Source organism: Gavialis gangeticus, unplaced genomic scaffold, assembly GCF_001723915.1.
Source record: "Gavialis gangeticus isolate Ggan-Ray unplaced genomic scaffold, GavGan_comp1, whole genome shotgun sequence".
In the NCBI taxonomy this organism is placed as follows: domain Eukaryota; kingdom Metazoa; phylum Chordata; order Crocodylia; family Gavialidae; genus Gavialis; species Gavialis gangeticus.
Genome location: NW_017729032.1, coordinates 145,593,070 through 145,620,414, shown reverse-complemented (window position 1 = coordinate 145,620,414; position 27,345 = coordinate 145,593,070). Strand labels below are relative to the sequence as shown.

The 27,345-nt window shown below is 43.0% G+C and overlaps 1 protein-coding gene across 2 annotated transcripts in view; it reads right to left on the bottom strand.

Moving 5' to 3' along the window:
* Positions 1 to 27,345, bottom strand: part of ST6GAL2 (ST6 beta-galactoside alpha-2,6-sialyltransferase 2) — an 84,206-nt gene that overhangs the window by 16,558 nt on the left and 40,303 nt on the right. Inside the window, exons 2-5 of one of the 2 annotated variants that reach the window (XM_019525231.1) lie at positions 24,223 to 25,228; positions 19,731 to 19,828; positions 13,693 to 13,794; positions 12,344 to 12,518 (exon numbers count right to left, since the gene is read on the bottom strand). In XM_019525231.1, the coding sequence (XP_019380776.1) occupies positions 12,344 to 12,518; positions 13,693 to 13,794; positions 19,731 to 19,828; positions 24,223 to 25,171 (1,324 nt within the window). In that variant the 5' untranslated portion in view covers positions 25,172 to 25,228. Of the gene's footprint in view, positions 1 to 12,343; positions 12,519 to 13,692; positions 13,795 to 19,730; positions 19,829 to 20,321; positions 20,567 to 24,222; positions 25,229 to 27,345 lie in introns of those variants that run through there. The other variant, XM_019525232.1, reaches the window with a different exon arrangement.

Below are 27,345 nucleotides of genomic sequence, written 5' to 3'. Positions count from 1 at the left end.
CAGCAGTCTGGAAGTGAGGGCTGCTGCCTGGCTGTGACCTGCTGCCACCTGCAACAGCATCTGCCCTCCAGGACCTTCAGCCCCATGGCTGCATGCCTGCCAGACTCAAATGGGGGCTGCATGGCTACCTGGGCTCTGGCATGGGCACTGTAGAAGAGCCACCTGCACCTCTGGACCAGCTGCCAGTGGGCCTTGGCTGCACAGCTGGCCTTCAGGCGGCACTGCTGTCATGTCTTCTGGTGCTCTGCCATCTGGGCAGCTATTGCCCAGAAGATGTGCTCCTTGTGGTGGCTCACTTCGAACCGTCAAAGAGTGCCCTCCTGGCCCCAAATGGCCAGGAGATCAGCCATCTCATCTGCTCTCCAGCTGGGTCCCTGGTGCTACTCCTGCTCAGGCTCCTCTATCTGAGTCTTGCCACTTGCCTCACTAGCAGAGATCCTAGCATTCCCTGTTTAAAAGCTGAGAATTCTCTGATAAAAACCACAAATTCTCTTGTTAAAATATCTAAAATCTGTGTTCTTCTGCAATTAAAATGAAATGCCACTATGTATACAGAGATCAGTTGGGCAATGTTTTATTGATAGAGTCAAAATTTTGAAGCAATTTGGAACCCTACCAGTGCCTCTATCATCATAATAAAATGAATTATAAATACCTATACACTTTGGCATTTGATTATGGGTTTATTTATCATTAAAAAAAAAAAAATCAGAGTTGTTTCTGCCCCCTTCGCTCACCAGGATGTGAGATGCTGAGCAATACTGATATGCCAGTGCTCTGCCAGTGCCCCTCACTCCTGACCTGCAGCCCCTGCCTGTCTCCACTATCTCTCTCCAGGCAGCATTCTGTCCGAGTACCAGGACATGAGTCCAGCTGCAGCTGTCCCACCCACTGCTTTGTGGTTCTGAGCAGTGCCAGCCCTTGCACCTGTGTGCAGGCCTCAGAAAACCCGCTATTCCTGGGCCCTTGAGCGGGTTGGGCTGGACAAGCCCCTTCCCTTCCAGGCTGGCCTCCTGCATACAGGCTGCTCTAGAGGGTGCTGGGGGGCTCTAAGCCCAGCTCTGGTGGGTGCTCCTACTCAGAGCACTCCTCCATCCCTGACTCCCATCTCTCTCTCTCTTACACACCCCTGCTGCCACCTCCACCCCTCCCTCCAGCCCATCACCCCCCATCCCCAGTGGTTCCTGGGACCAGGAGCTCCCCCTAAGGCTGGGGCCGCATGCCCCAGCATCAGTGTGGGCACAGGGCAGGGCTGCAGTGTAGCATCAAATTTGGAGCCCACGGTGCATACATTTTTTTGTTCCCAGCATGCTTCTTGTGGCATCTCAAACTGCTTTGAGGCACTGCAACAGGCATGTGCTCACTTGTCTTGATGTGGCCATTATGTCTTGCTATTTAATATGTAAAGAGGGGTTATGATCACACTGGTTAATTACATGTATTTAGCTTGTGTTTACTCTAAAAACAGAGAACATTTTTATAGTGGAAGCGTTAGAGAAGTCAACTTAAATGTTTTAATTTGGAGAGGCTCCAGGTGGCTTTGGAAAGAGCCAGAGCTTCTGCAATAAGAGTGAAACAAACAAATGTACTCTCTGAGTACTGGATATAAGTATATGGGAAATCTCAAAATGTCTATGCAGATTACAGTAAGGCTGAGGCCATCACCAACACATCTGCCCTACCAACCAAGAAAGTGATACAAATAAGCCTTAGAATGAAGACTGCAGGAAAAATTGTGCCTAAATTTACCTGGCTAGACAACACACCTGAGTGCCACATCACAAAGATATCTGTAAACTAACCATGACAGGCAGCAGCACACTCAAACATGCCATGATCCTCCACAAACACTATCCCCAAAATGAGATGTGACTATGTTAGTACTCTCAGTTGTACTAATTAGCTTGCTTTCAGCACTTCATGAACAAAGAATGATAGAAAAAAATAGGACTGTAATGCAACTCTGAAGATCATCTAGTCCAAGGATCAGAAACCTCTTGCCACTGTGGGCTCCCCTTTGAAGCCCAGCCTGTGCTGCAGGCTGCAAACTTCTGTTACCTGGACATAGGTGGAGGGAGAAAAATTATTTGGGGGGCTGAGCACACACACGCCCCTGCCCCCTTCCCTCCACAGGTCACTCTGTAGGGGAAGGGGCAGGAGGAGGGGAAAGTGCTGGCAGGGCAGAGCGGTGGGGGCAAATCAAGAACCCAGCAGTGAGGTAGGGAGTGGGACAGGGGCCAGGGCAAGCGGGACCTCAGCCAGGCAAGGCAGTAGGACAACTGGAGCCTCGGCGGCTCATCCAAGGGTGCAAGGGGCTCCCGCTACTATGTTCACCCCAGCAATGGCCCAGGGAGCATGTGCTCCCCCACCTGTGCATGTGGTAGAGGGGGGCGCCACCATGCATTGCACCTCACTCCCTACTGTAGCTGTCGCTGCCCCAAGAGCCGCATATGATGCCATGTGCATCTTGCTGCAGGGTGGGCAGGGGGCATGGTGCAGCCCAGCGGTAACAGGAATCCAGCACTGCACTGTTTCCAGGTCAGCTGCCACAGGGAGCAAAGCACAGTGTGCAGCGGCAGCCCTGTGGACAGATTGGGGGCGGGGGGTCACATATCACCCAAGGCCCTGGCTGGGGCACACTCAGCAGTGGGAGCGCCCCCTCCCTCTGCCCCATGCTCCTGGATGAGCCACCTGGGCCCTAACCGTCCCACCACCCAGCCCAGCCGAGACCTCACCCACCCTAGCCCCTGCTCCACTTCTTCCCCCACTATTGAGGCCCTGATCTGCCCCCCAGCCCCTTCCCCTTCACATAATAGATACTTGCCTGCAATGCTGGGCATCCAGTGATCCACATGCCAAACTGCAATCCTGGCTCCACACATGTCCCTTTCCACCCCTGCTGCACCTGCATAGAGCCCGTGGCTGGCTGCTTTGCGGCCCTACTTGCTGCCCTGAGTTTGCGGCGGGGGGGGAGGGGGGCTGATCCCTGTTAACCCCAGCCTTCCGCTGCCTATGACCCTAGAGTAAACAACCTCCCATGCACTTACCCTTGTTGCTGATCCCCAAACCCAACAGCAATGGAGACAGCAAATTCTGCAGCAAGGGCAAGCTCAAGCATGAGAGAACAGTGCAGATGGGTTTGGAGGGAGCACTGCAGATGGGATGGGCAGAATGGAGCACCTGCATATCACTGATCACCTGTGACTGATCAGACCGTCGTAGGCCAGATCAAACCTCTTCACAAGCTAGATCTGGCCCAAAGGCTGTAGGTTACAGGCTCCGATCTAATCCAACCCCCTGCTCAAGGCAGAATCATCCCTGCCTCAGCCATTCCAGCCTTGCAAGGATGGATATTCCACAGCCCTTCTCAATAGCCTGTTCCAATGCCTAATCACTCTTGCAGTGGGAAGGTTCTTCATACTATCCAAACGAAATTTTCCATGTTGCTATTAAGGCTTTTCTTGTCCCCAGGAGCCACAAGTCTTCATGCATTTGAAGACTTATCAAATTTTCCCCCCAGTCTTCTCTTTTCAGACTAAATAATCCCAATTCTTCTAATCTTTCATCATAAATCATGTTTCCTAGCCCTCTAATCATGTTTGTCACCCCTCCCACCCCATTAGACACTTTTCCAATTTACAGTCTTTTTGAAGTGCAATGCCCAAAACTAGACACAGTGCTCTAGGTGAGGTCACAGCAATGCCAAACAGAGTAAAAGAATAACTTCCTTTCACCTGCAAGTGAAACATGCTCCCAGCTGTTTTTTCTGTAAAACTACAGTCTAGCCTAGGTCACATAGTTTCAACATTGTTTCAGCATAATATAATAGATCAGAATCTAATACTAAATTCTTATTCTGGACATATCAATCTGTTTTAAAAAGAACCACATAACCCAATCTGGTCTCCTACAATATGTGGACAATAATTGCCTGAACTCTGTTTCAAACTGAAACCCTGCTGAAAGTGATTTAAACCATACTGGCTTGAGATGGTTTATACTAGCCTCAAGTGAAAAGTGACATTAAACAAAGCTGTTAAAGGCTTGTTTCATGTAGCAAAGTTACAGACCAAATCAAGCAAAAGAGTACACGTTGGTGACAGGAAGATGATTACCTTAAGCAAAGTAGACAGGGACTTGTTTATATTGGTCAGAGCCAGGGGGGTGGAAGAGGAAGGAAGGGGAAAGGGGGTGGCACTCTTATTCATTATAAACTATTATTCTCAATTCTCTGACAGTAGCTTTACTACAAGTGAACAGGAGAATGGGCATGTCCAACCTGTTTCTGCTAGATGTGATATACATGACACAGCACTGTCTAACAGTGTGCCAATTTGCTGACTAGGGGTTAGAGCAACTTTCATGAAATCTGGGTGCAGACATAGCATTGTAGTATTGCTAGTGCCCATTATCTTCAATCTAGTTTGTTGCTGCACAATGGTATCAAAATAAGTGCCAACAGAAAAGGGAAACGGTAAAGTTCCTGATCTATATTTAATACCATTCAATTTCAGAATGGTACCAATGAAACACCACTTGTGACATGCTGTCGTCCTCTGCCCCCACTCCTTAATAGAAAACTAAAGAACACAAACATCTGAAACTACCAAACTGAAACTGATGGCAGGGGAGCTGGGGAGTTGCAAAAGTACAGAGACACTCCAAGGCCAAACATAAACATCAGTATAAGATGGGGCCCTTAGTGCCATCAGCACTTTATCAACATGAACGTTTTACACTGTGCATCTGTATGGGAATCACAAACTGCAATGGCATCACAGGAGGTTGCCTCATGGTTGGCATCCCAGAAAGATGTATACTGAGAAGCAATAAACTTACACACTGACCATCAACCAGAAAGGAGGGATATAAATCTGACATTTTGACCAAGAAAACTGAGAGATGGGGAGGCCTGGGATTTGAAAACCTAAGAATAAACATCAGTACTGATCTCTCAGAGGAGACCCACAGTGCACCGCTTCTCAGAGAGGAACTAAACAATTAGATTAGTTAATGGACTGCTTAGAACTGAAATTTCATATTTTATGAATTCCTAGTGCTCATTATCCTCAATCTTTAATTTTGTTCACTTATTGTTATAACTATAGCATTTCACTGGAGAAAATATGGAGCAGTGGTTCTCCACCTTTTTAGACTAAGGGCACCACTTAATAGAGGCATGGCAGCCCTCAGAAAATGCCAACTTCTAGTTTTCACTTCTTTTGGTTATAGAAAAATAATAGAGGAATTCTTCTATTGCAAAGAACTCAGAAAGATTCTAATGGGTCAAAATGTTTTTAAATACTATAGATTTCTATGTAAAAACTCTGAGTTTATCTTGCAAATCATGTGTGTATACCTAACAGTGCTAACACTGAACAGCTCTCTTGAAAGGCTCTTAAGGCACTCTATGGTGTGCCATGGCCCCCTGGTTGAGAATTATTCACTGGGGGCTCAAATTATGTTACCGAGGCATGCATAGTTGGAACTAGGACACTGAATGAAGTGGATCAATGCCAAACACCTTATCTTTGAATGATAAAGATTGTTGTGTGGGCCTACACACCACACAACACACTGCTGTAACAGAAATTAAGTGTGGCAACTAATATTCATGAAGATATGCAGCCATCTCTGCTACAGCACATCTCAGTACTAAAACTAGAAAAGCAACAAAGCAGCTGGTATCAATAACAAAGAAGGTGCAAGTTTAGCATGGGCTTTCAAATAATTTTTGTGCTCGCTAGTTTCCTTATTTTTTGGCACAATTGAGATTTTTTTTATCTAGTTATCTTCTCAACTTCTCAGAAACAGCCAGCTTGTCAACAGCTCTGACTTTCAAATATGTTATCCACTGTAAATAATACAGCAAAATTTACTCCTTTCTGCAATTCATCTGACTGCAATCTGCAGAACATCCTCAGCTAGGAGTAGGTTCTATTACCCTATCTCACATTCTGTCACCCTCCTCCAAGAAACATCTTATTGCCACACTGAAATAACTGGGCCCCAAGTATCTAAGAACAGAAGTGTGAATGTGATGATTATGCAGGGAATTAGAAATAGAAGCTTGGGAGCCCCTGTGTTTTAGGACTAAGAGCAGAGTTGGAGGGGAAACAGTTCAGGCTCCATGCCTAATGCTTCCTCTTTGATCAAGTGACTGGATGGTAAGCATAATCTTGGGTGGTGGGTAACTGTTCAAACATCCGCCTTCCTGATATGCCAACCAGCATAACTAAATCAGCACAAGGGAAGTGGGATCAAAAAAAATAAAAATAAAAATGGTGAGTTGCCATTTCTTCCCCTACACATTAAGAATTATAGAAGCAAGTTCAAAATGCCCATCTGGGATCTACATAGGATGTTACAGAAAACAGCCAGCTTTTGACTTCAATACAGAATGCCCCCTGTACAGTGAACCCTAATCTTCCCTTTTAGTGATAAAAATTCCACCAGCTTAAATTAGAAACAAACCCCAAACCACTAAATAACAGTGAAAGAAGATTGTCTTAACCTGGTTCAGAGTTTTGAAATAGATTATGCTGAGGTAACAGAGTCATAAAAACCATGGAACTACTCTATGTAGATATGTGATTCAGAGCAGTGCTTGAATTAGTTTCAAAAAAAGGTCCTTGGACATATACCATTTCTGAACTAGAAATCAGCCTGAAATGTGTGCCAAGACCCTGGCAATAACAATCCAGAAAAAATCCTCCATGGACACCTTTTGGTATCCTCTTTTCTCACGGGGAAATGCAGTTAAATGCACTGTTAATTAAATACACCATTCTTTTTCTAAAATATGCTCTGTGCCTATATTTCAATTACTTTGTTTTTGTCAGTATCCCTATCTTGTTGCTTATCTCTTCATTCCTTGTTCCTCTTTGAACCACGGCTCTATGAGCGATCGTGGTGCTTGGGCCAGGTGCCAGATGATTGGAAGGTAGCAAATGTGGTCCCCATCTTCAAGAAGGGGAAGAGGGAGGACCCGGGTAACTATAGGCCCGTCAGTCTTACCTCAATCCTGGGGAAACTCTTTGAGAAGATCATCAAGGAGCACATTTGTGATGGGCCGGCATCAGAAATGATGCTCAGGGGCAATCAGCATGGATTTATTAGGGGGAGATCATGTCAGACCAACCTGATTGCCTTCTACGATCAGGTCACAAAGGCCATGGATGCAGGTGTCGCGGTGGATGTAGTCTTTCTGGACTTCAGCAAGGCCTTTGACACCGTCTCTCACCCCATCCTAGTTAAAAAACTAGGCGACTGTGGCATCGATGCCTACACAGTCAGATGGATTGCAGATTGGCTGAGGGGTCGCACTCAGAGGGTGGTGGTGGATGGGTCATATTCGACCTGGGGGGAGGTGGGTAGCGGAGTCCCCCAGGGCTCGGTCCTGGGGCCTGCGCTGTTCAATTTCTTCATCAGCGATCTGGATGATGGGGTGGAAAGTAACCTGTTTAAATTCGCTGATGACACCAAAATTTGGGGGGAGGTGAGCACGCTAGCAGGGAGTGAGAGATTGCAGAGGGATCTGGATAGGTTACAGGGGTGGGCTAACAGGAACAGGATGCGTTTCAATACGGACAAGTGCAGGGTGCTGCACTTGGGCAGTAGGAACCAGCAGCACACTTACACAATGGGGAACTCCCTACTCGAGAGCACGGAGGCAGAAAGAGATCTTGGAGTCATTATTGACTCCAAGATGAACATGGGCCGACAATGCGAGGTCATGGTTGGCAGGGCTAACCGGACCTTGTCGTGCATCCACAGGTGCATCTCGAGTAGAGCCAAGGAGGTGATCCTCCCCCTCTACGCGACGCTGGTCAGGCCACAGCTGGAGTATTGTGTCCAGTTCTGTGCGCCCCATTTCAAGAGGGATGTGGACAACATGGAGAGGGTCCAGAGGAGGGCCACCCGCATGATCCGGGGACAACAGGGCAGACCCTACAGTGAGAGACTGCAGGACCTGAACCTATTCAGCCTCCATAAGAGAAGGCTGAGGGGGGACCTGGTGACAGTCTATAGACTCACTAGGGGGGACCAGAAGGGTTTGGGGGAGACGCTGTTTCCCCTAGCACCCGCTGGCATAACAAGAAGCAACGGGCACAAGTTGATGGAGAGGAGGTATAGATTGGACATCCGCAAGAACTACTTCACAGTTAGGGTGGCTAGGAGCTGGAACCAACTTCCAAGGGAAGTGGTGCTGGCCCCTACCCTGGGGGTCTTTAAGAAGAGGCTGGATGCCTACCTAGCTGGACTCATTTGAGTCCCATTTCTCTTTCTGGGGTTTTTTGTTGTTCTCCCGCCCTGGCGGGGGGTCGGGCTAGAAGATCTACTAGGTCCCTTCCGACCCTTAATCTATGAATCTATGAATCTCTTCATACTGTTTTTCACTCTAGTGATGCACCTTTGTCATGGTGTTTTTGCCTTCCCAAGCCAAAAACCATAGAGTTCCTATTTTGTCTTGGATCTCTCTCTATTCTCACTTTTTACTCAGAACATCTTTAGTTTTTTGTGGTTCTTAAATGTTCAATTATCCAACTAATGCAAATTTCATCCTTGTATAATGTCTCACTGGAGGGTTGGAAGTTAAGATTCACAGTTGGAGTGTTGCTGAAATCAGATTTTGTTATATTGCCATGATTAGAGACATGAACATCTTTGTATCAGTTGGTTTTAAATGTGTGCACTGCATGAAATTCATTATCATCAATCTGATGACGCCAATTCACTAAAACATACTAGGAAATCATTGACCAATGAAGCATGTGCCTTTGCATAAATGTACAGGGCTTAATCCTGTGTAGGCAAACCCTAGAAGATTGCTGCACAATGTAGGACAATGGCAGATGAACAGCTTTAGTAAAATATATGCAGAAGCTCTTCACCGGAATGCACAGCCACATTCATCACAATCATCCTACATGTTCTTGCATTTTACTTTCCACAAAGGAATGCCTTCTCTGAATTGAACCATAATGCCAGATCCTTTTCTTTTCATAGATGTCTCCTTGAGACTCACCTCTTCAGAAATGGAGCTCACTAGCCAAGAAAGAAATGGGTCTGATTTTGATTGGGGTTCTGGAAATCACCACAGTAATATCCACCATCACCATCACATTTGGAGTACTAGATGGCTGCACAGTTCTAATGGACTCTACAGCACTGATGTACTTTTGCTTAATACTAATCTCAAAATATACACCTTTGGCAATATATAGATGAACATACAGCAAGCCATTTTCTCAATGTACATATTATTAATCGTCTGCCCTACTGTGCTAGAAAAGTTTGCAAGTATTAAGAACTATTTGCAAAAGGAGCACTTTCAGATATTAGAACTGTAGTGTGTTAACATTTTTGTACCACATGGTCAGATGCTACAAGTAATTCTAGTGATTCAATAAGATGTATTTGAGGTGTAACTTATTATTCAATGAATGAACAGATGATGGAATTTGATTTTTAGGTGGTACAAGCTACATACCTGTTTTAATTATAGAGGCAAGGTCAATTAGAATAACTTTTTATAAGTCAAAAGTAATTTTTATTCTTCCTTCAACTTTTCATTAAAATGAAATAGGTCCACCTACCTGTGAAAATTCATGCTTGCAACACACTCTTACAGCAGGCTATCTTTCTTAATATAGACATTTTCAACAGAATGGTTTTAACAGTATGGACACTTAATAAATCATTTCCTAGGTGTCTACTTGAAATTAAGATGTTATATTTTATGACAATTCTCATTCATCTCTTCTCTTTATTAAATTTGAATTATGCTTCCTGAATTATTTATCCCAGAGTACATTGATTTTATTTATTTCTTAAGAATGGCAAATAATCAAGCAATACCATGCAATTTAGATTTAAATTGCATTGCTACCATATAATCCCTCTAATTTGTGTCTGTCATCTTCAGTTTTAAACCAATATTTGCTGCTTGAGTTATTGACAGATATCCTATCTGAAAAATAACGTCCCATCAAATTTCTGTCAAACTGCATTATACTATTTATGCATTATTCTGCCCTTTATGTCCACCTCTGACAAAATGCTGTCTTCCAGTTTAAATTACTTTTACACGTGCTTTGCATAGATGTATAAACAGGAGGCTCTTAAAATATGACACATGAATTTATTGAAAATACTTCAAATGCATCTATCAAAATAGTGATTAGATGTCAAATGATGCTAATTAAAGATAACAAATGATGCTAATTACAGATAGCAATAAGTTTATCTAATTATTTTCCTGTCTTAAGACTGAACAATATCTGAGCATCTTTGCAGCAATATCTGAGAAGAAAATATAAGAATCTAAGTAGTGTATTTAACTCCTTAGCACTTCTCCCTTTCTGGAACAGGAGCTCTGCATGGCTTTGATTCATTCAGTTTCAAGAGTATTTTTTTCAGGGTGTTTTTTGTAGGAGGATGCCTGGGAGAGTTAGTTGGTAGGAATTTAAGGTGGAGGGGATACTACATTTATTTTGTTCTTATGGGTGTAAAGGCCTTTCCAGGAAGGTTTTACTGTATTCACTAAAGAGGCTCAGACCCTACATTGACAACTGGACTATCTTCTTGGCCTGAGGTTCAGTGACTGCTAATTTATCAAAACTTTTGAGAACCCAGGGAAAAAATTGCATAAAGAGAGAAATAACTAATGCTCCAGCATTATTCCACAGCAAAATCTCTCTCTATTGAGACTTTTTTGAGCCCAGGTTCCAAAAATCTCTCTTTGGGATCAGGCGGCTTCAACATTCTTGATGATCTATCAGGTTGCTATGTTTAAAAATAGAGAGGCAATATTCAGTGCAGTCTGACTCCAAGTTGCTGAAGTCCTAAAACTTACTATTGTTTGAATTGACTCTGGAATCAACATGAGAAGTCAGCAGTGGATGCAGAGCACCAGGGAGGCATGCTTTAGAAATGTTTATGTGCTTGTAGCAGAAGCTCGAGTATTCAGGGAATAATCTTCATCTTCAGTCCGAGACACAGCAGGCATTAACAGTATGTTCTGATTATGAACACGTGGTCCAATAGAGATGCATTTGATAGGGAAGATCATAGTGTTGGACAAAACTAGACCCAGAAGGCAGACTTGTTGCAATGTGTGTGTCAGACAAAAGGAAATAAGAACTCAGGATCAAAGCATTCTTCTTCCAGAAATATAGCATGGAAGGACCAAGAAACTGGGTTGAAGTTCGGTTCCTCCAATCAAATAAGAAAATTGGGAAAGCAGTGGCCACACTGAGGCTGGAGCAATAGTCTCTGAGCCCTATCAGGACATTCCTTCTCCCTTATTACTCCTGAAAGCAACATGTAACTTGAATAGTCAAACTGCCTCATGAATCAAGCATATGAAAACTTTACCGTGTACAATAGCATCACGAGCACCTCTTTACAACTAAACCACAAACAACTTCCCTAATGAATTATAGTATATTAATAAAACATTGGTTTATAAACACTTCCCAAGTTTCTCACTGCAAAAGGCTCAGACTCTTGTGCATTACATAAATACATGTTCTATAGTGTACCCTGCTCTATATATGTATACAATATATGTTCTATAGTGTATGTACAAACTGGACACATGCATAGCACAATAACATTGCAATATGTTGTCTGTTGTTTACACCATCGTAAATTCTGGTTAACTACATATTGAGTAGGTGACTGAGCCACACCAGAGTATAGCATCTTCGAGCCCCCCACCTACTTTGTAAATGAATTACTCTCATTGTAACTGCACCAGAAACAATGAAGGGGAGGCAGCTGTCAAAAGGCTGCTATTAAAAGACTTGAAAATGAGGGTGAGAGCTACTTAATTCCATAGCAGCTATTTCCTCTATTTTTAAGGCTTCTAACAAAGTCGACCAACCTGACTATTAGAAGACTTTCAATTGAGAAGAGTTTATCACGTTCAGGACCACTAATACCAAAGTACAGACTGTACTGTATACTTGAGGAGCATCAACAGTTTGTATTGAGGTTTCATAAGTGCACCTTCTGGGTAAGTGAACAGCCTTTTGTCAGTCCCAGTTCTGTACTTAAACAGAACACACCATAAATTATCTATATATATCTATAGATATAGATATATACTTTATATTTGTATTTATAATACACTTCTGCAGCAAGAAACATGGGGCGTTTTTCATTAAAGCACCAAGGTAAGTCACTGGTCTATTTATACCATGCTTCCCATTCTGTATACCCTAGTCAGTTATTTTCCTTGCACTAGCAAAGCAAGTGGTACATGAAAATGGGCCTCATTATGTACCTGTATAAAATCTATTTTACAAGTCTGTTGGGCATCGCTAAATGCACCTACCAATGAAACCTGAAGATGGTGGGTTGGGCTGTATCTTCTCTTTAGTGTTCTCCTGAATGATATCCCAGAGCTGCCATATGAACTTAGGATGGAGAATGTAAAATGGCTGGTTTGGATTCTTCCTGCGATGCTGTACATATGGAGTGAAGAGGTTGTAGTCTGGCTTCTTGTACCACTGAGGGGAAAAACAGAAATGAATCAACACACACTAAACAGCAACCAAAAGGTAGCACCAGCAATTCTGTGTTGAGTCTGAAGTACAATGCATAGGCAGCAAGTCTCTCTGGGCTGCTGGACACAGTCTTAAGTGAGCCAGTCCCTAACTTGACTGTTTTGCTTCTACCCACGTGAAATTCACTCCAGTACAAAGAAGCAACATAACGTCCTACTCACAGATCCGCATTAAATGTTAGATAGGGCATGAAAGCCTTACTGCTAGACATGAACACACAAATTCACTCCATCAACCTTGACTCTACATCACTTCTCCATTCCCACTGCCTGCAGTGTAGAAGTAAACTCAGATAACTTGAACAAGAGGCAGACAGCACCCTACTTTAGCTGCCGCTAAGAGAATTCACCTGATGAAACAGGCAGGTTCATCCACAGCTGTAGTCTATTCGGCTCTGTTGTCTCCCTAGGATCCCACTGCCAGTAGCGGCCATAAGAGAGTCAATTGAGCTTTCCCTGTTCTGCAACATCATCCTCAGAGACCCGTAGAATAATTGCAGGGGATTTTTTTGTTTTGTTTTGCTATAATCACACATGACTTTGGGGAGAAAGGGGCCCAGCAAATAAATCCAAAAGGCCAGAAACCCTGCAGGTGACATACTGGGTTGTGCATTTGAGAGAATAGATAGATTGGGAAAGGATCTGAGAAAGTTATTTACTTTTCAGGTGTTTGGCTTTTTCGAGACTGGCACTAGAGGAAGATGGGAAATAGGGATGTCATTTCTCCACTTTTCCTCAGACCCTCCCCCTTCTCCATACCTGCCACATACCAATAATCTTGCTTTTATATGAAAAAATAACCAATAATCTAAGCAACAGTATGTTTTTGCCCTAACTCCCTGACAATCCATCAACCTCAAAATCATCTACTCAAACAGAAATGAGGTCTAATCAAAATATTTTTGCCTAACAAACACGTTTCCATGTAGATGTGGCGTGTCGTATCTAAAAGTTTTTAGATCTTGAGATTAATTGAAAGGAGTGGTAGTGAGGTCGCAGGGAGGGCTCTGGGATTAAACTACACCTGATCTTAGATGGCCAAGAAGCAATTAACTGCAGGTGACTGTGTGCTGCTTTCACACTGGTTTGAAGGAAAATGACTAAAACAGAGGGCTTACCACATTCAGATTTGCAGAGTAGGGAGCTGGATCCCAGGCCACTAAAATGACATCTTTATACAAGGAGCTGTCGATGAAGTGATGATTTGGATTGGTAAGAATCTGTGAACACACACACAAAATTGCACACCATGAAATCTCCCACAAACAATGAGAAACATCATCAAAAGAAACAGTACTAGCAAATGGGAATCTGTATTAAAGTAAAGCACAGCAACAATGTGTGTGTATCAAGCTTTGCAGAAAATTACAGGTCACTAGCAAACGAGATAATACACCCATGCTTTTTTTTAGATAGTCACAAAAGGAAAAACAGATGTTAGATAGATGTTAACCACTATATTGATGAGATAAATACAAGTGATTTGGGATAGCTTTAAACAGGCAATACAATTTAATCCTTAAGAAAGAACAAGAAAAACAACCTAGTTTGCCAAGGGCTTCTCATCTCCATATACCTCTTTGGAGGCACCTAATTATCTCGTGGGTTTGTGGGTAACCACAACATTGTCTGGTTGTAAACTGCACCAGAAAACAGAACTTAACCCAAATAGCCTGGCTCTAAAAAGGTTCTTCTAGTCATGCATATTAACTGAATCTCCAGTTACTTTAACCAAATTCATATGCTAAGAAAATACAAGTGACAAATAGGAACATTTGAAGCACTGTTTCACCAGACTGCAACTCTCTATCACCAATACAGAGTATGTTATGAGCCTCCCAGAAGATGTGTGTGGATATAGATGTCTACTTTGGAAATTTAAAATAAAAAGTAACATCATCCCAGATCCTTTCCATTCTTTGAAAAAATAACAATTTTATTGGAGGATTGTGACCATCCAATTTTTTTTTTTGAGGATGGTTTGGTTTTATTAAAAACAGCCCTCACTTAAAATGGCTCCAAAAAGCTAAATTAGATTAAAATAGAGCGGTCCACCTCCTGGGTGTTGGTGGGGGAAGGTGGATGTGCAGCCCAGTTCTCCAATCTCTTGGCACATTTCCTAACTCTTCCTCTGTACATTTTCCTTTCCACTTTTTTTGACACATTCTCTCCCTAAATTGCTGTTGCCTGGCCTCTATCCAGATCTCTATGATCCCTGGTTCAACCAGCCTCAGAAAGAGTTGGTAAGAATGATTTCAACATTGGTTTAAGCAGCATGAATTTGGCTCCAGCTGTTATGTTAATCTGCATTCCAGACAAATTAATTCATACTAATCTTCATTCCCCTTTAGGTTCTAATGAGCCATATTTGATGATGCATATTTTTTGAGAAATAATTTTGTTGCCATAGTAACATTTTTCCTACTGTAAACTTTAATATTAATAACTTTTCATCAGCTTTCAACCATACTCTAACTGTCCCCAGCCATCACGATCTTTAACCTCCTTTTATGGGTAGTTTTCTTTTAAAAATGTAAACTTCTTCATCAAAGTGCAAGATCAACAGAACAAACGTTTAAAAAGTTTATGCACAACACCTCACATTGCAGCTGCCACTAGAAAAGGGGAATTTGCCTTACCTTAAATGGGGTTTTTTGAAATGAGTTGTCCAAACAGATTCTATAATTAGTGAGCACATACTGCATGTATGTAACATGTTTTTTGAATTACAGTGTCTAGTGCAGAGAGGATTTTGCCCCTTACCTGTTCCCAGCTACTTAAGCTGTAAACATAAGAAGAGGGAGGTCATAAATGCCACTCAGAGCCTTGTTGAAGGGACTAAGACACAGAGAAATCCTTTTAGCAGGAATGAGGAATGAAGAATGAATCACATAATCTGTATAGGGAACACATCCTGAAGAACTAGTTACCATACATTAACTAACTCTTCTGTCTTCTGTGATTCCACTTCAGTGTTTGAAATGGAAAACACTCAACAAGAGGCAGGAAAGTAGTCTCACTTAATGAATGACTACTGGACAGTTCTATCAATGGTAGCATCTAACCTGGAAGCCCACAAGGACTACTGATAAGCAAATGTGTCAGCAGAGCCCTCGAAAGATTTGAAAGGCCAGGAGACCTGTAGCTAAGCGATATATTGCGTTGTGTGACTGACAGTATATACACCCTTGAGGTGTGGAAACTACCTGAGCCATGATGCGAGGATCTTTGTTCAATCCATTGCTATGGCACATTAAGTTGAGTACCTCTAATATGAGGTACTACATAAATGTGCAGTAGCCAGTGCTAGTGAGCAGTAGCAACAGGACATGGTCTTTTTGTAACACTTAATGCACAGTAGACTACTACACTAGACTAATTCTACTACACATTAGCACATGAGCAAGGTTTTCCCTATGACAACTATGCATTAAGCATCTTGTGTAGACATGCCTACTGAGTAGAAACAGATTGACCCTCAATTGCCTGCAAATGCCATGAAGCATTTGGGAAACTTTTTGAATGTCCTTGTTTTGTCCAAAAAGAAACGCTTGATCTCTCACCACATCCAACGTGTGAAGTTCCTATTTATCTAGGAGAGAGTGAGGCTTCAGGAAGAGAATAATGTGTATGGATTAGTTGAAGCAAAAGTCCAAGACAATTTTAGCAAAAAATAAACAAACCCTACAGTGGGTCCTTTATTTGTTCTTGACCTTCTCAAAGAAGGATCTGTTTAACTTCTTCTGCCTGAGGTAAAGACCACTAAAACTTCCATGTGCATGAATAGATGGTGAAGGGACCAGGCTGCCAAGGAATCAAAGCTGTGACCTGTTAAATCAGTAAAGACCAAATTGAGATTCCAGGAAGGAAAGGACTCTATGATAGATAGAAAAGATGCAAGGAACATCCTTAAGGCACTATGACAAAACTGTGATTAAGAATACACTAAGTTTCTGAAAATATGGGCAATCTGCAGAAATAGCCACCATATATGCCCTAATAAAGATATACAAAATATTGTCTTCTTTCAGGGACAGCAGATAGTGCAAGATTGCTGGAATTAAAGTCCATAATAGCAGGAGGTGCCTTTCACTCACCTGATTAGAGAGATGCTTCCATTTCACTGCACTGGGGAGCCTCGTAGACGGCATTCATTTGTGGCCCAGTGCTTGGCTCTCAGATGAACAGGGCAGCCTCTGGCTCTAGTACTCAAAGAAGTGCCAAAGGGACCAATGGTTTGAGTGAGAAACTCTTCAGCTCGGAGTACCAAACTGTCTGGCCCATGCTAAATGGCTAATAGAATGACATGGCTCAAGCCCCACTTAAACCAATAATATATTTTGCAAATGGGAATTCCTGTACATCAACCTTTTTGTGATGTACCAAGCTTTCTTTTCCAGAGCAAACATGAGCCCAGCCTCACTAAAAGCTATATTCCTTTTCCTGTGGGTTCTGTGGCCTCTGGCACATCTATTCTTACCCTCCAAGTACAATATTATGTGAAATAAGGCATAAAAAAGTAAAATAAACTAGGTTAAATAAAAAACAAAACAAGGAAAGATACAAGTCAAATGGATGGGTAAAGCTATATTGTCTTGCATCCAAGGCATGAAGAAGAAATGGCAGGCCTTAAGGGTACTAGAGCAGGCAATGCTATTAAAAATACTGTTCTCACACATATGGGTTGCATGTACCCCAAGAGTCATCTCTGAAAGAACAAATAATTTAATAAAGAAGTAATATGAAATGGCTGTGCAAATTCTCCTTTAACTGTTTTGAAAGTGCTATAGTAAGAATTTGCATAGTATATTTCATGTTGAAAATGCTCTATGCATTAGATAATTAACTTTTAACACCCCTATAGAGCTAGGTGGCTATTACTAGCTGTAGAAAGCAGATGGAGAAAACTGAAAGGAGAAAGATACATGGTTCATACAGGGCAAGAGTTTTGAGCAGTGATTCTCAGCTTGGGTGCTGCAGCATTCATGGGCAGGGGTGGGGAAGAGAGGGGAGAGGAGGTTGTGAGATCCTTTAAGCGGAATGCAGGATGCCACACAATGTTAGCATTGTTAAGAGTGCAAACATGATTCACAAGACAAATCCAGACATTTCAAATAGGAATCCATGTAGTGGAAAACATTCTGATCTATTGTGGCCTTTCCAAGTTCTTTGCATTGGAGAACTGCTTTGTTTTTTTTTCTAATCAAGAAATGAGTGGAAGCTAAGAGTTGGCATTTTCCAAAGTGTGCCTCGAGTCTAACAAGGTTGAGAACCAATGGCTTAGTGGACCAGTTTTAGGAGGCACTTTTCAAAAATTGAAAAAAACAACAAAACTTCAACCACAAGAGGTCACTACAACTCAACAAACATCACTCAGAAGCATTCACCTGCAGAAGATACCCCTTATAATCGAGGGAGTTCAGCTCAGGTGCAGCATCTTCTTTTCCCATGACTCTTGGGTTCTTCGTACTTTTCAGTCAGACTTATAAAGTTTAGCCCCAAGCCAGCCCAGCCCCTCTCCTCACTCTTCCTCCAAAAAAGAGGTGGTCATCAGGAAAGTAAGAGCAGAGAAGGGAGATTTGGGGCCTATGAAACTATGGTAAAGATGGAGAACGTGTGCCACAACTGGCACAGGCAGCCTCTGTGTGTACATAGCAGATCAGGTAAAGGATGGGCAGGACAGTGGCAGATATAGGGCAGGGAACAAAAAGCAGAGCAGCAGATTAAGGAGAGAGCCCAGGGCAGGGAGCAGAAAGCAAAGCAGCATACTCATGAGAAGAGGATTAGTGGCACACAGGAATGAGCATGGCTAATTTGTGGTGCACCTACCACAAAGGTTGACCCTCACTGACCCTTTGAGATGGATAATGGGGACTAAGGATTGCAATGCCCCCTGCACTCATGACCTTAATCTTCAGTAGATTCCCTGAGAACTACAGCCTTCATCAAAACTAGAAGTGCACTGATACATTGGTTCGATATTGGATCAGCATCGATACAAAGAAAATTTTCTGTATTGGAAATCGGCCTGATGCAGCTGATAACTGTCCGATAAATGCCTGCGTGCAACCTCAGTGCAGCAAGTAGGCAGTGAGAAGCAGAGCCAGCAGCATGGAGAAGCTGGTAAGTCTGGTGTGGTAAAAGGGGAAGGAATGAGAGAGGCAGATCAAGGCCCGCATGGTGAGGGAGGGAGTGGGACTGGGGCTGCACAGCCTGGGCCAGGGCAGGCACATGACACAGGAAAAGCTCGTTGGCAGGTTGTGGGAAGGGGGTGGGGAGTGGCTCCTGCCACTGCACACGGTTCATCCGGTGCTTGTCTGGAGGCTCCTGCTGCCGCTCCCACCCCCTCATCCAGGAGGACATGGGGTGGGGGGCATGTGCCTCTGGATCTGTGCAGGGCAGGGCGGGCTGGGCCAGGCTATTCCTAGCTGGGCAGATCCATGGGCATACACTCCCCCCAACCCCCATGCCCTCCCAGATGAGTGGCAGGAGCAGTGGCACAAGCCACCAGACAAGCACTGAATGAGCTGCACGCAGTGGTGGGAGTTGCCCCACTCCTCCCTTCCCATGCCCCCACAAGTAGCCATGCCTCCATCCTGCACCTGCCCCGGCCCCAGCCCGCAGCTGCAGCCCACCCCACATCACACAGATCCCTGCAAGAGGCACATTCCCACCCCCCTGCCCCTTACATCCCTTTTCACCACACCAGACTTACCAGCTGGATGCAGCTCTTCAAGCTGAAGAGCTGCATATCAGAAATCAGATTCTGATTGGTATTGGCCAATATGCCTCCTTAAAAATCAGCTATCAGTATTGGCCCCAAAAACCTCTATTGGTGCACCCCTAATCAAAACTTTGCAAGATAATTCCCTGGCACAACCATAAAGGAACTTCCAATACCAGATCCAGGATTCATGCAGAAAGCTACGGCACTTTCCTTGTGCAAGAGCCGTTACACCTACACGTTTCATTTACTCTAAATTATGATTATGCACTACAATGGTTCTACCATGCACTGCTAGTTACCAAGTCACCACGGGCTCTCCAGATTACCCAACCATCTTAGACTAAAAAGGTTTGATTTTCTTGGGAGATGAACCTTATACTGTACAGAGAAAAAAAAATTCACACATATAGATCTGCAAAAGAACCTTACCTGAGAGTTAATGATGCGCATGGTTGTTTTATTCCCAACATCTTTTTCATAACCATGTGTAGGAGCCGAATTAAATCTCAGAACTGCATCATGCGAATCTAAGGGCATAAGGAGGCTACATTTATTTATTTTTATTTTTACTAAAAGAAAAAAAAACAAATCTCAAGAACAGCAGAGGGTTGTAAATTTTATTGATCTTGGTATTGAAAAGGCAACTCTTTTGGATGACAAGAAGCTCTCTTTTCTGTTCTCCTTTAAAGAAAAAAGAGACTTTCTTATTCAGCCCTGGGCACTGTGCAAGCGTCTCACGTGATTTCGCCCTAGGGCTCCTACCCCTTTTCTGCCTAGGCTTTAGTTGCTTGATTTATTTATTTTTAATGAAGTTTCGTATGGCACAAAGGGCTTATCTGCCCTCAGTCAGAAGCATCCTGCCCAGAACATTTCCAAGCATGATGCCCCCACCCAATTATGCCAGAAACAGAGGCACACTCATGAGCCAGCTCCAAGATCATCCCTAGCGAATACTCTCAAGCATGCCAGAGAATGAGGTATTGAAAACTGCTGTTGAAGAACACCCCAATGTAGCCTTACCAGGGTGGTTCCGAGTAGCACTCCCTGGAGTGGCCTGTAGGTGGTGGTGATGTGCCCAGAGCAGTACATCCAGGCCTGGGTGCAGAGAAGAGTCCTTCCACCAGCAGATTAGAACGTGCTTATAGGAGTGAGTGGATGGAGTGCATTCATGGCTGTTCTCACTAAAGCAGGCCACCACTACCACGTAGATGTGCCCGAAGTCCACAGTGGCTGCAGTTGCTGACCAGTGCTTAAAATCAGGCCTCTTCTATTGAGATGCCTAAATCTGGATTTAGGACCATAACTTCTAGGTGCCAACATAAATGGGAAGAAAATTCTCCATGTGACTTCAAGGAAAAATCTCAGTGTGGCCAGAACAGTTCTTCCCCCTCCCCCTCATACGCACACCTTATTTAAATTACAAAGGTGTGATTAAAGCATTTGGAATTGCCAGGTATATTTTATTTTAAAAATAATGATGATAGGAGCCCAAAAAGCAAAGAGAAAATTAGTATTTGTGACAGCATTTCTAATAGGAATGCAGGAGAGGGAGCTAAAGGGCTAATAATAAAAAAAAGGTCCTGGAATCCTACTTTAAAAAAAAAACAAACCATTTTTTCATGTCAGAAGATAATTAGTGACAATCCACAGTACATGCAATATCACATAACAAAACTATGAGATGGAGGACATCTATGCCACCTCAGTATCACCGAGAAGTGTGCCCGCTATACTTGCTACCTGCTTTATATCCACTGATCTTGGAAAAAAGTCAATATTACAGCAACACTAAGTTTGCACCAGTGCACACACCCAAGACAAGAAGCCTGTAACGTATGCTCAGCATCACTCTACAGTGGCTATATTGCCTCTTCTGGGATGTGGTAAATGAAGGTTGGGAGTGAAGTCTAATTCTCAACAGCACTCCTGAGAGTGGAACCGGCACATAGGCAGCAGCAATATGCCTTGAGTGTACACCTAGGCCTGCATGCACTGGTAGACCTTGGAGCCTCTTGTGGTAGATTTCGGAGCCTCTTGGAGTTGATCTAAGGCTGGGGTGGGGGGCTGAGTGCCCACATGCATGCACACATACCCCCCACCCAGCAGGTCAGTCCATGGGGCAGGGAAGGGATGGGGGCTAGATCAAGGCACCCATGGTGAGGTATAGTGCCACAGAGGCAGGAGCAGGGGTGAGTTGAGTGGGGCCCTGGCCACGTGGGGGGGGGCGGGGAGGAGGGGCCATGGCAGATCTAGGTTTGCTTTTAAATGCCAAAGGTGATCTCCTGCTTAAAAAGGTTGGAGACCTTTGGAGTGCCACCCCAAAACACAAAACCTACACTTAAATTAACCGGCACAAGAAGATTGCGACTCATTTCTAGTGACAGCATACAGAAGAAGGGAGCAATTTCACCTCAGTCAGTGGGACTTCTTATGAAATTGGGGAGTTACCTTGCTTTGGTTTTAGCTGCCAGCCAGCAGGGCACTTGTGCTGTGCTGGAAGCCTATTACAGTAGTTTGATAATGATAGCAGTTCTAATATATCCCAGAGATTTAAAGGGAAACCCATCTGTGTCAGAAAGATGAAAGGAAGATGAAGCAGGTGAAATCCCGGATGATGAAAGAATTAACTAGTGCACATCAAAAGATTTTTATAGGAGGTTCTAGTGCTCAAAAAGCCAATGGGGAAAATTTGAGGAATAAAATTCTTCCTTCTCTGGACCCTCCTAAAACACTGTGATTGTCTCACATCAGTGAAGCAACACCGAACAAAGCTAGCTTCATTCATTTGTGAAAAGAAAATTGAGCTGAATTAGTTTTCTACTTCACAATCCTTTCCTGACACTTTTACAAGAACATAAAAATGCCATTTACTAGATCCATCAAGCCCAGTATCCCATCTCACACAGCAGAAGAAGGTTTCAATGCATGCTGAAGGAGAGGATGAATGTGGCATGTGCCCTGATCCTCTTCTACTGCATCTTCCAGCAGCCAGAGGTTTAATAATATCCAATCTGGAGGCTGCATCCCTATCTCCCATATTGAATACCTACTGACAGACCTTTCCTCCAAAAACTGGATCAATTGGATATTGACCTATCAGCATCCAGAATACCTTGTGGCAATGAGTTCCACAAGTTAATTACACAGGGTGTGTTTGTATGTGTGTTGAGAAGGAGGGGACATGACTTTCTTTAGTTAGTTTTAAACTTACTAATAGTTTCAGGTTATATCCCTAATTCTAGTAATTGGAAGAAATTGAATTTAATAAATCTTTATTTACTTCCTCTGCATCATTGAATATTCTGTAAACTTGTCTTATGTAGCCCCTCAAATGTCCCTTTTCTAATCTAAAAGTCTAAGCCTACTTTAGTCTCTTCTCGTATGGTAGCTTTTCTATATTTCTGATCACCCTTCTTGCCCTTTGCACTTTTTCTAGTTCTACATCCTTTTCAAAGTGGGGGATCAAAACTGCACAGTCATCAAGATATGGAAGTGCTATAGATTTATAAAAGCATATAATGATACTTGCTTTGTTTACAATTCCCTTTTCAATGATCCCTAACCTCTTATTAGTCTTTCTGACTGCTACTGAACTCAGAGCTGATGTTTTCAGTAAACTGTCCACATAACTCCAAGATTTCTTTCCTATGTGGGAACATTAATGCAGAGCCCATCATCATGTATGTAGTTTATTTTTTTTTCTTCCCCCAGGTGCATCACTTTGTACTTAACACTGAATTTCATTTGCTATCTTGTTGCCCATTTGCATTATGTTCTGAGATCCTTCTGCAGTTTGTCTTGGTCTTCACCATTCTGAATAGCTGTGTGTTATTTGCAAATCTGGACACCTCACTATCCACCTCCCTTTCCACATCACTTATGAATATATTAAACAGCACCAGTCCCAACACAAATTCTTGGGGGACCTTCCTGTTTACTTCTTTCTATTCTGAAAACTGTTTATAACCACCGATTTCTATCTTGAGACCAATTTCTGATCCACTGATTTCCGATTTCCCTTTAATTCCATGACAGCCCAATTTCATTAGAGACACTGATGCAGGACTTTTGACAAAGGCTGTTTGGAAGTCCAGATGTACCACATCAACTGGATCACCCTGATCCATGTTCTCGTTAACAGCTTCAAAGAACTCTAATAGGTGAGGCATGACGTCTCTTTACAAAAGGCATGCTGATTTCTCCCCAGTAAGTCCTGTTCATCCATGTACTGGACAGTCCTTTTTAAAAGCACTGTCTCTACCAATCTGTCAGAATCACTGTCCTGTAGTCCCCTGGGTCCCGTCTGCAAAATAGGTTGTAGTCTATCCATGGAGAGCCCTGCTTAAACCCTAGTGACACACCTGTAAAACAGTGCATGGAAGTATTTGGGCTTGTTTAAAATTAATATCACCTACAGAGGTAAGGTTAAATGATTCCAAGTCAAAAAGCTGCATAAGAATCTATGAACTACATCAAAGTTATTTTATGGCCTAAGAGAGACATAGGATCTCATACAGACCACCTGAATTTTGTTCTAGAATATCTTGCACCATGCTCAAACAGAAACATTCAATTAAGTTTTCTAAAGGAAAAAATAATATAAATAATCTGTGAAGGAAATAAACATGCTTTACACAACAATGTAATGTCTGTTGAAAAAACAAGCCAACACCACCACAAAAAAAAATTCAGACTGGAATTTAGTAATGGTGCCCAGTTAAATTAAGTGGGGACTGCTGGCCTGATTTTCCTGTCAGTTACTCCTGTTTTATACTTGTGTAACTCCATGTACATCTGTAGACTTATGCTGATAAAATGTGGGCGATAGAAGAATCACGCTCATTAGAGCTATTCTGAGAAAAAAAAAAGAAAGATCCTTTGGACAGACAAACACACACAACCAAGAAGCATTTTTACTCACCTATTTCATCTCCTAGAGAAGAGTTCAGTATTGCACCAGCAGACATAACTACAGCACAGCTTCCAAAACCACGTGCATACAGTTTGTCCAGAGGAATTTGAGGAACATGCTTTTCCCATCCAAGAGTTGAAAAAGGGGCTTCCTTGCCATCTATTGTTTTCACGTTCACCCTCTCTTTGACCTCACAGAAGAGCTGGTCTCCCGTCAGTCTGGAGTTTCGCTTCCCTTTGAATCGTACCCCATGCTTGTTGGTATTCAGGTAATCTTTCATGGCTTTCTGCAGCCGAGGGTTTAACATCTTGGAGGAGACATCCCCTTTCCAAAGTTTGTAAAGGAAAGATTTTGACATTGTTGAATACAACCCATCCCAGTCATCAGACTCATCAAACACCTGGCTTTTCCTGTATCTTGGGTTCCGTTTCCTTCTTTTCTGATGGCTCCAGTTATTCTGGAAAACATTTTCCTTTTGAGTGTCCTCATTTGTGGAGATGAATTTCATGATCTGCTGGATGTTGTTGTGTGAACGAGGCTGACCAGCAGCAAATAAATAATCACCACCCCCATGATAGAAAGTACTTTTTGATTTTCTTCTCATCTGAGAAGGAAAAAACTCATTTTCATTTTTAAAATCATCCTCTAGTTCAGCCCACTTTTTAATGTTCCCAGTCCCCGATTTTAATCTAAATGGTTCTAAAAGATCTTCATTAAGAAGTACCTCATTTCCATCTACAGTTTCAGAGAATGATGGATCGTGTATTGCTCCCATAATAACTCTCTGTTTGCCCTGAATGGGCAAGAGTCTCTTTGTCTCAATATAAGAGAAGGAACTTGGAACTGGTTCTGCAGTGTTACCATCAGTAAAATAGATGAAGATCACCAAGAAAAGGAGGCCCCATGCAAATATCCCAAACAGCATTAGTTGTTTCCATTGCTTTAAGTTAGGTTTCATGGCAATGCCTTTACCAACTCCTCTGTGCTTTGAAATATTGGTGAAGAGAAATAAAACCTGGAAAGAATATCAAATATTAATCAAGAATGGTTGTAGAACTCAATAAAAAGTAGAAGTACATTAACATGATCTGGGAGGAGCTGGCTAAGTGCCTATACAGTAGCATGGGAGACTGAGGGGCAGAAGCAAACACGGGAGCTTGAGGATACCAATGTGGTGATGCACTAACTCTAAACACATAGCGACAGCTGCTTAGCATGGAAGTTCATGGCCAGTTCATACAGCAACACTGGATTCCAACCTTGAGGAACAGTCATTTTCCTGTTTGCTTCTCCTATAAATTGTAGCCCACCTTAATTTAAAGAGGTTATTATTCATTATGCAATAAATTCAGCTGTTCCCTCTGCAGCCATGAATGGTCACAGTGCAGTTGAACTAACCTGAATCCACTTTACAAAGTGGGGATGCAAAGAGCACACACATTATGCATGATCTGCCTAAGCTACTGGTGTAGGCTGGGAGTGTGGTGCTGGGAAGGTGCAGGAGGCAGAAAGAGCAAAGAGGCATGGAAACACATGGGAGGTGCCGTTGTTCAAACTTTCACTAACATGGGACACCTCCATTTTTGGAGAAACTGATTCTGTTATGCAGGTGGATTCATGTATCAGCTTCAAGCTGCCCCACAAAATATTCAGCAGCATATTTTACTCAGGTCGGCATGTGAATAGCTGCGTGACTTCAGCATGCAGTTTTGAATACATATAAAAGTAGCCTCTGAACCCAATTCTTTTCTCACCCTTGTATAAATCAGAAGTAACTTAGCTCAAGTCAACAGCACAGCACTGGGGTAAGACAAATGTTAAGTGACAGGAGAATCTGACCTATTCCTACAGGAACAGAATTGTGCTGTATACAGCAATATGATTTCTGCATGTCTGATCAACAAATAACATGGAATATATTTTGTCAAATGACTACCTCTGCTCAGTCAGCTCTTGCTTATGCCACAACCAAACAGTCTGATTATAAACTGTGATAGTTCTATGCTGATGTAACGCCACTGAAAATCTCTCTCAGCTGGTGTGTAAACTGATGCATCACCATTGGGTACATCATCAGCTGAAAATGGATTTAAAAAACTGATGTCATTTGGCTGAGAATAGAGCCTTAATGCTTAAAACCCAATAATCCTCCTATCCTCTCCAGTACATCCTCTGGCACTATAGATGAAGAAATATTTTGGATGTTTGTTTTCCAAATCGGGAGAAATTAAAGAACTGCTGGAACAGGTCACCACTGTAAGCATCCTGCTCTGATGCAGTAGGGTAAGTTTGTTTAGATTTGGCCTAAATTTGTAATTTTTTGCTATACTAATACCCTGGGATTCAGGATTATTAATTATTATTATTAAAATTCTGTATATAAAGTATATATCACCCAAGTAACAGGGCGGTGTTTCAGTGAAAACACAATGGAGCACAACAGGACTGAGGGCCCATTAGGTACATGGAGTTACTCTACACCATTCAGCTGGCCATCTCCAGAACAGTACATATCATACAAAGGAGGGACAGGGGAAGGAAGCAGCAGGCCTTGCTTAGTCTTTCCTTTCAACATGCAATTTAGTCATTGAGAAACCATTTAGGAGCCTTGTCAGACCTTATGCAGTAAGCTGAACAAATGTTAATCAGCTTAGTGTTGTTCGGGTTAGTGGAGCAGTCACACGCAAGGCAAAAAAACCTGTCTCTGACTGTCCCCGACCTGCACAGCTGTGACTTGCCACTACAGGCTTTGTGAGCAGCAGCAAGACTAGGAGCTAGCTAGAGGAAGAAAGGAATCACTGTTCCTGCTGCTCCCGCGTGGAGCCAGGTTTAGAAGCTTTGGGGACTGGGGGCTTGTCTCTACTAGAAGCGTGCTACCAGAAGTTCTGCCCACAGAGACCCACAGAGCAGGTCCCCCAGCTGGGCGACTGCTAGCATTCCCACTACAGCATTTGTGCAGGCAGAGTGCACAGTACACTTTGAGAGGCTGTGGCAAAAAGTGTGGGTGCACCTATGCAGTTTCTGGGGGCTTCCCTGTGCCAGCAAGGAGGCCACCTTGCTCCTGCTCCTTGGTTCTGCTCTCCTGGTGGAAGCAGAGCAAGCTAGTGCAAGTGGCAGGGGGGAAGGAGGGGG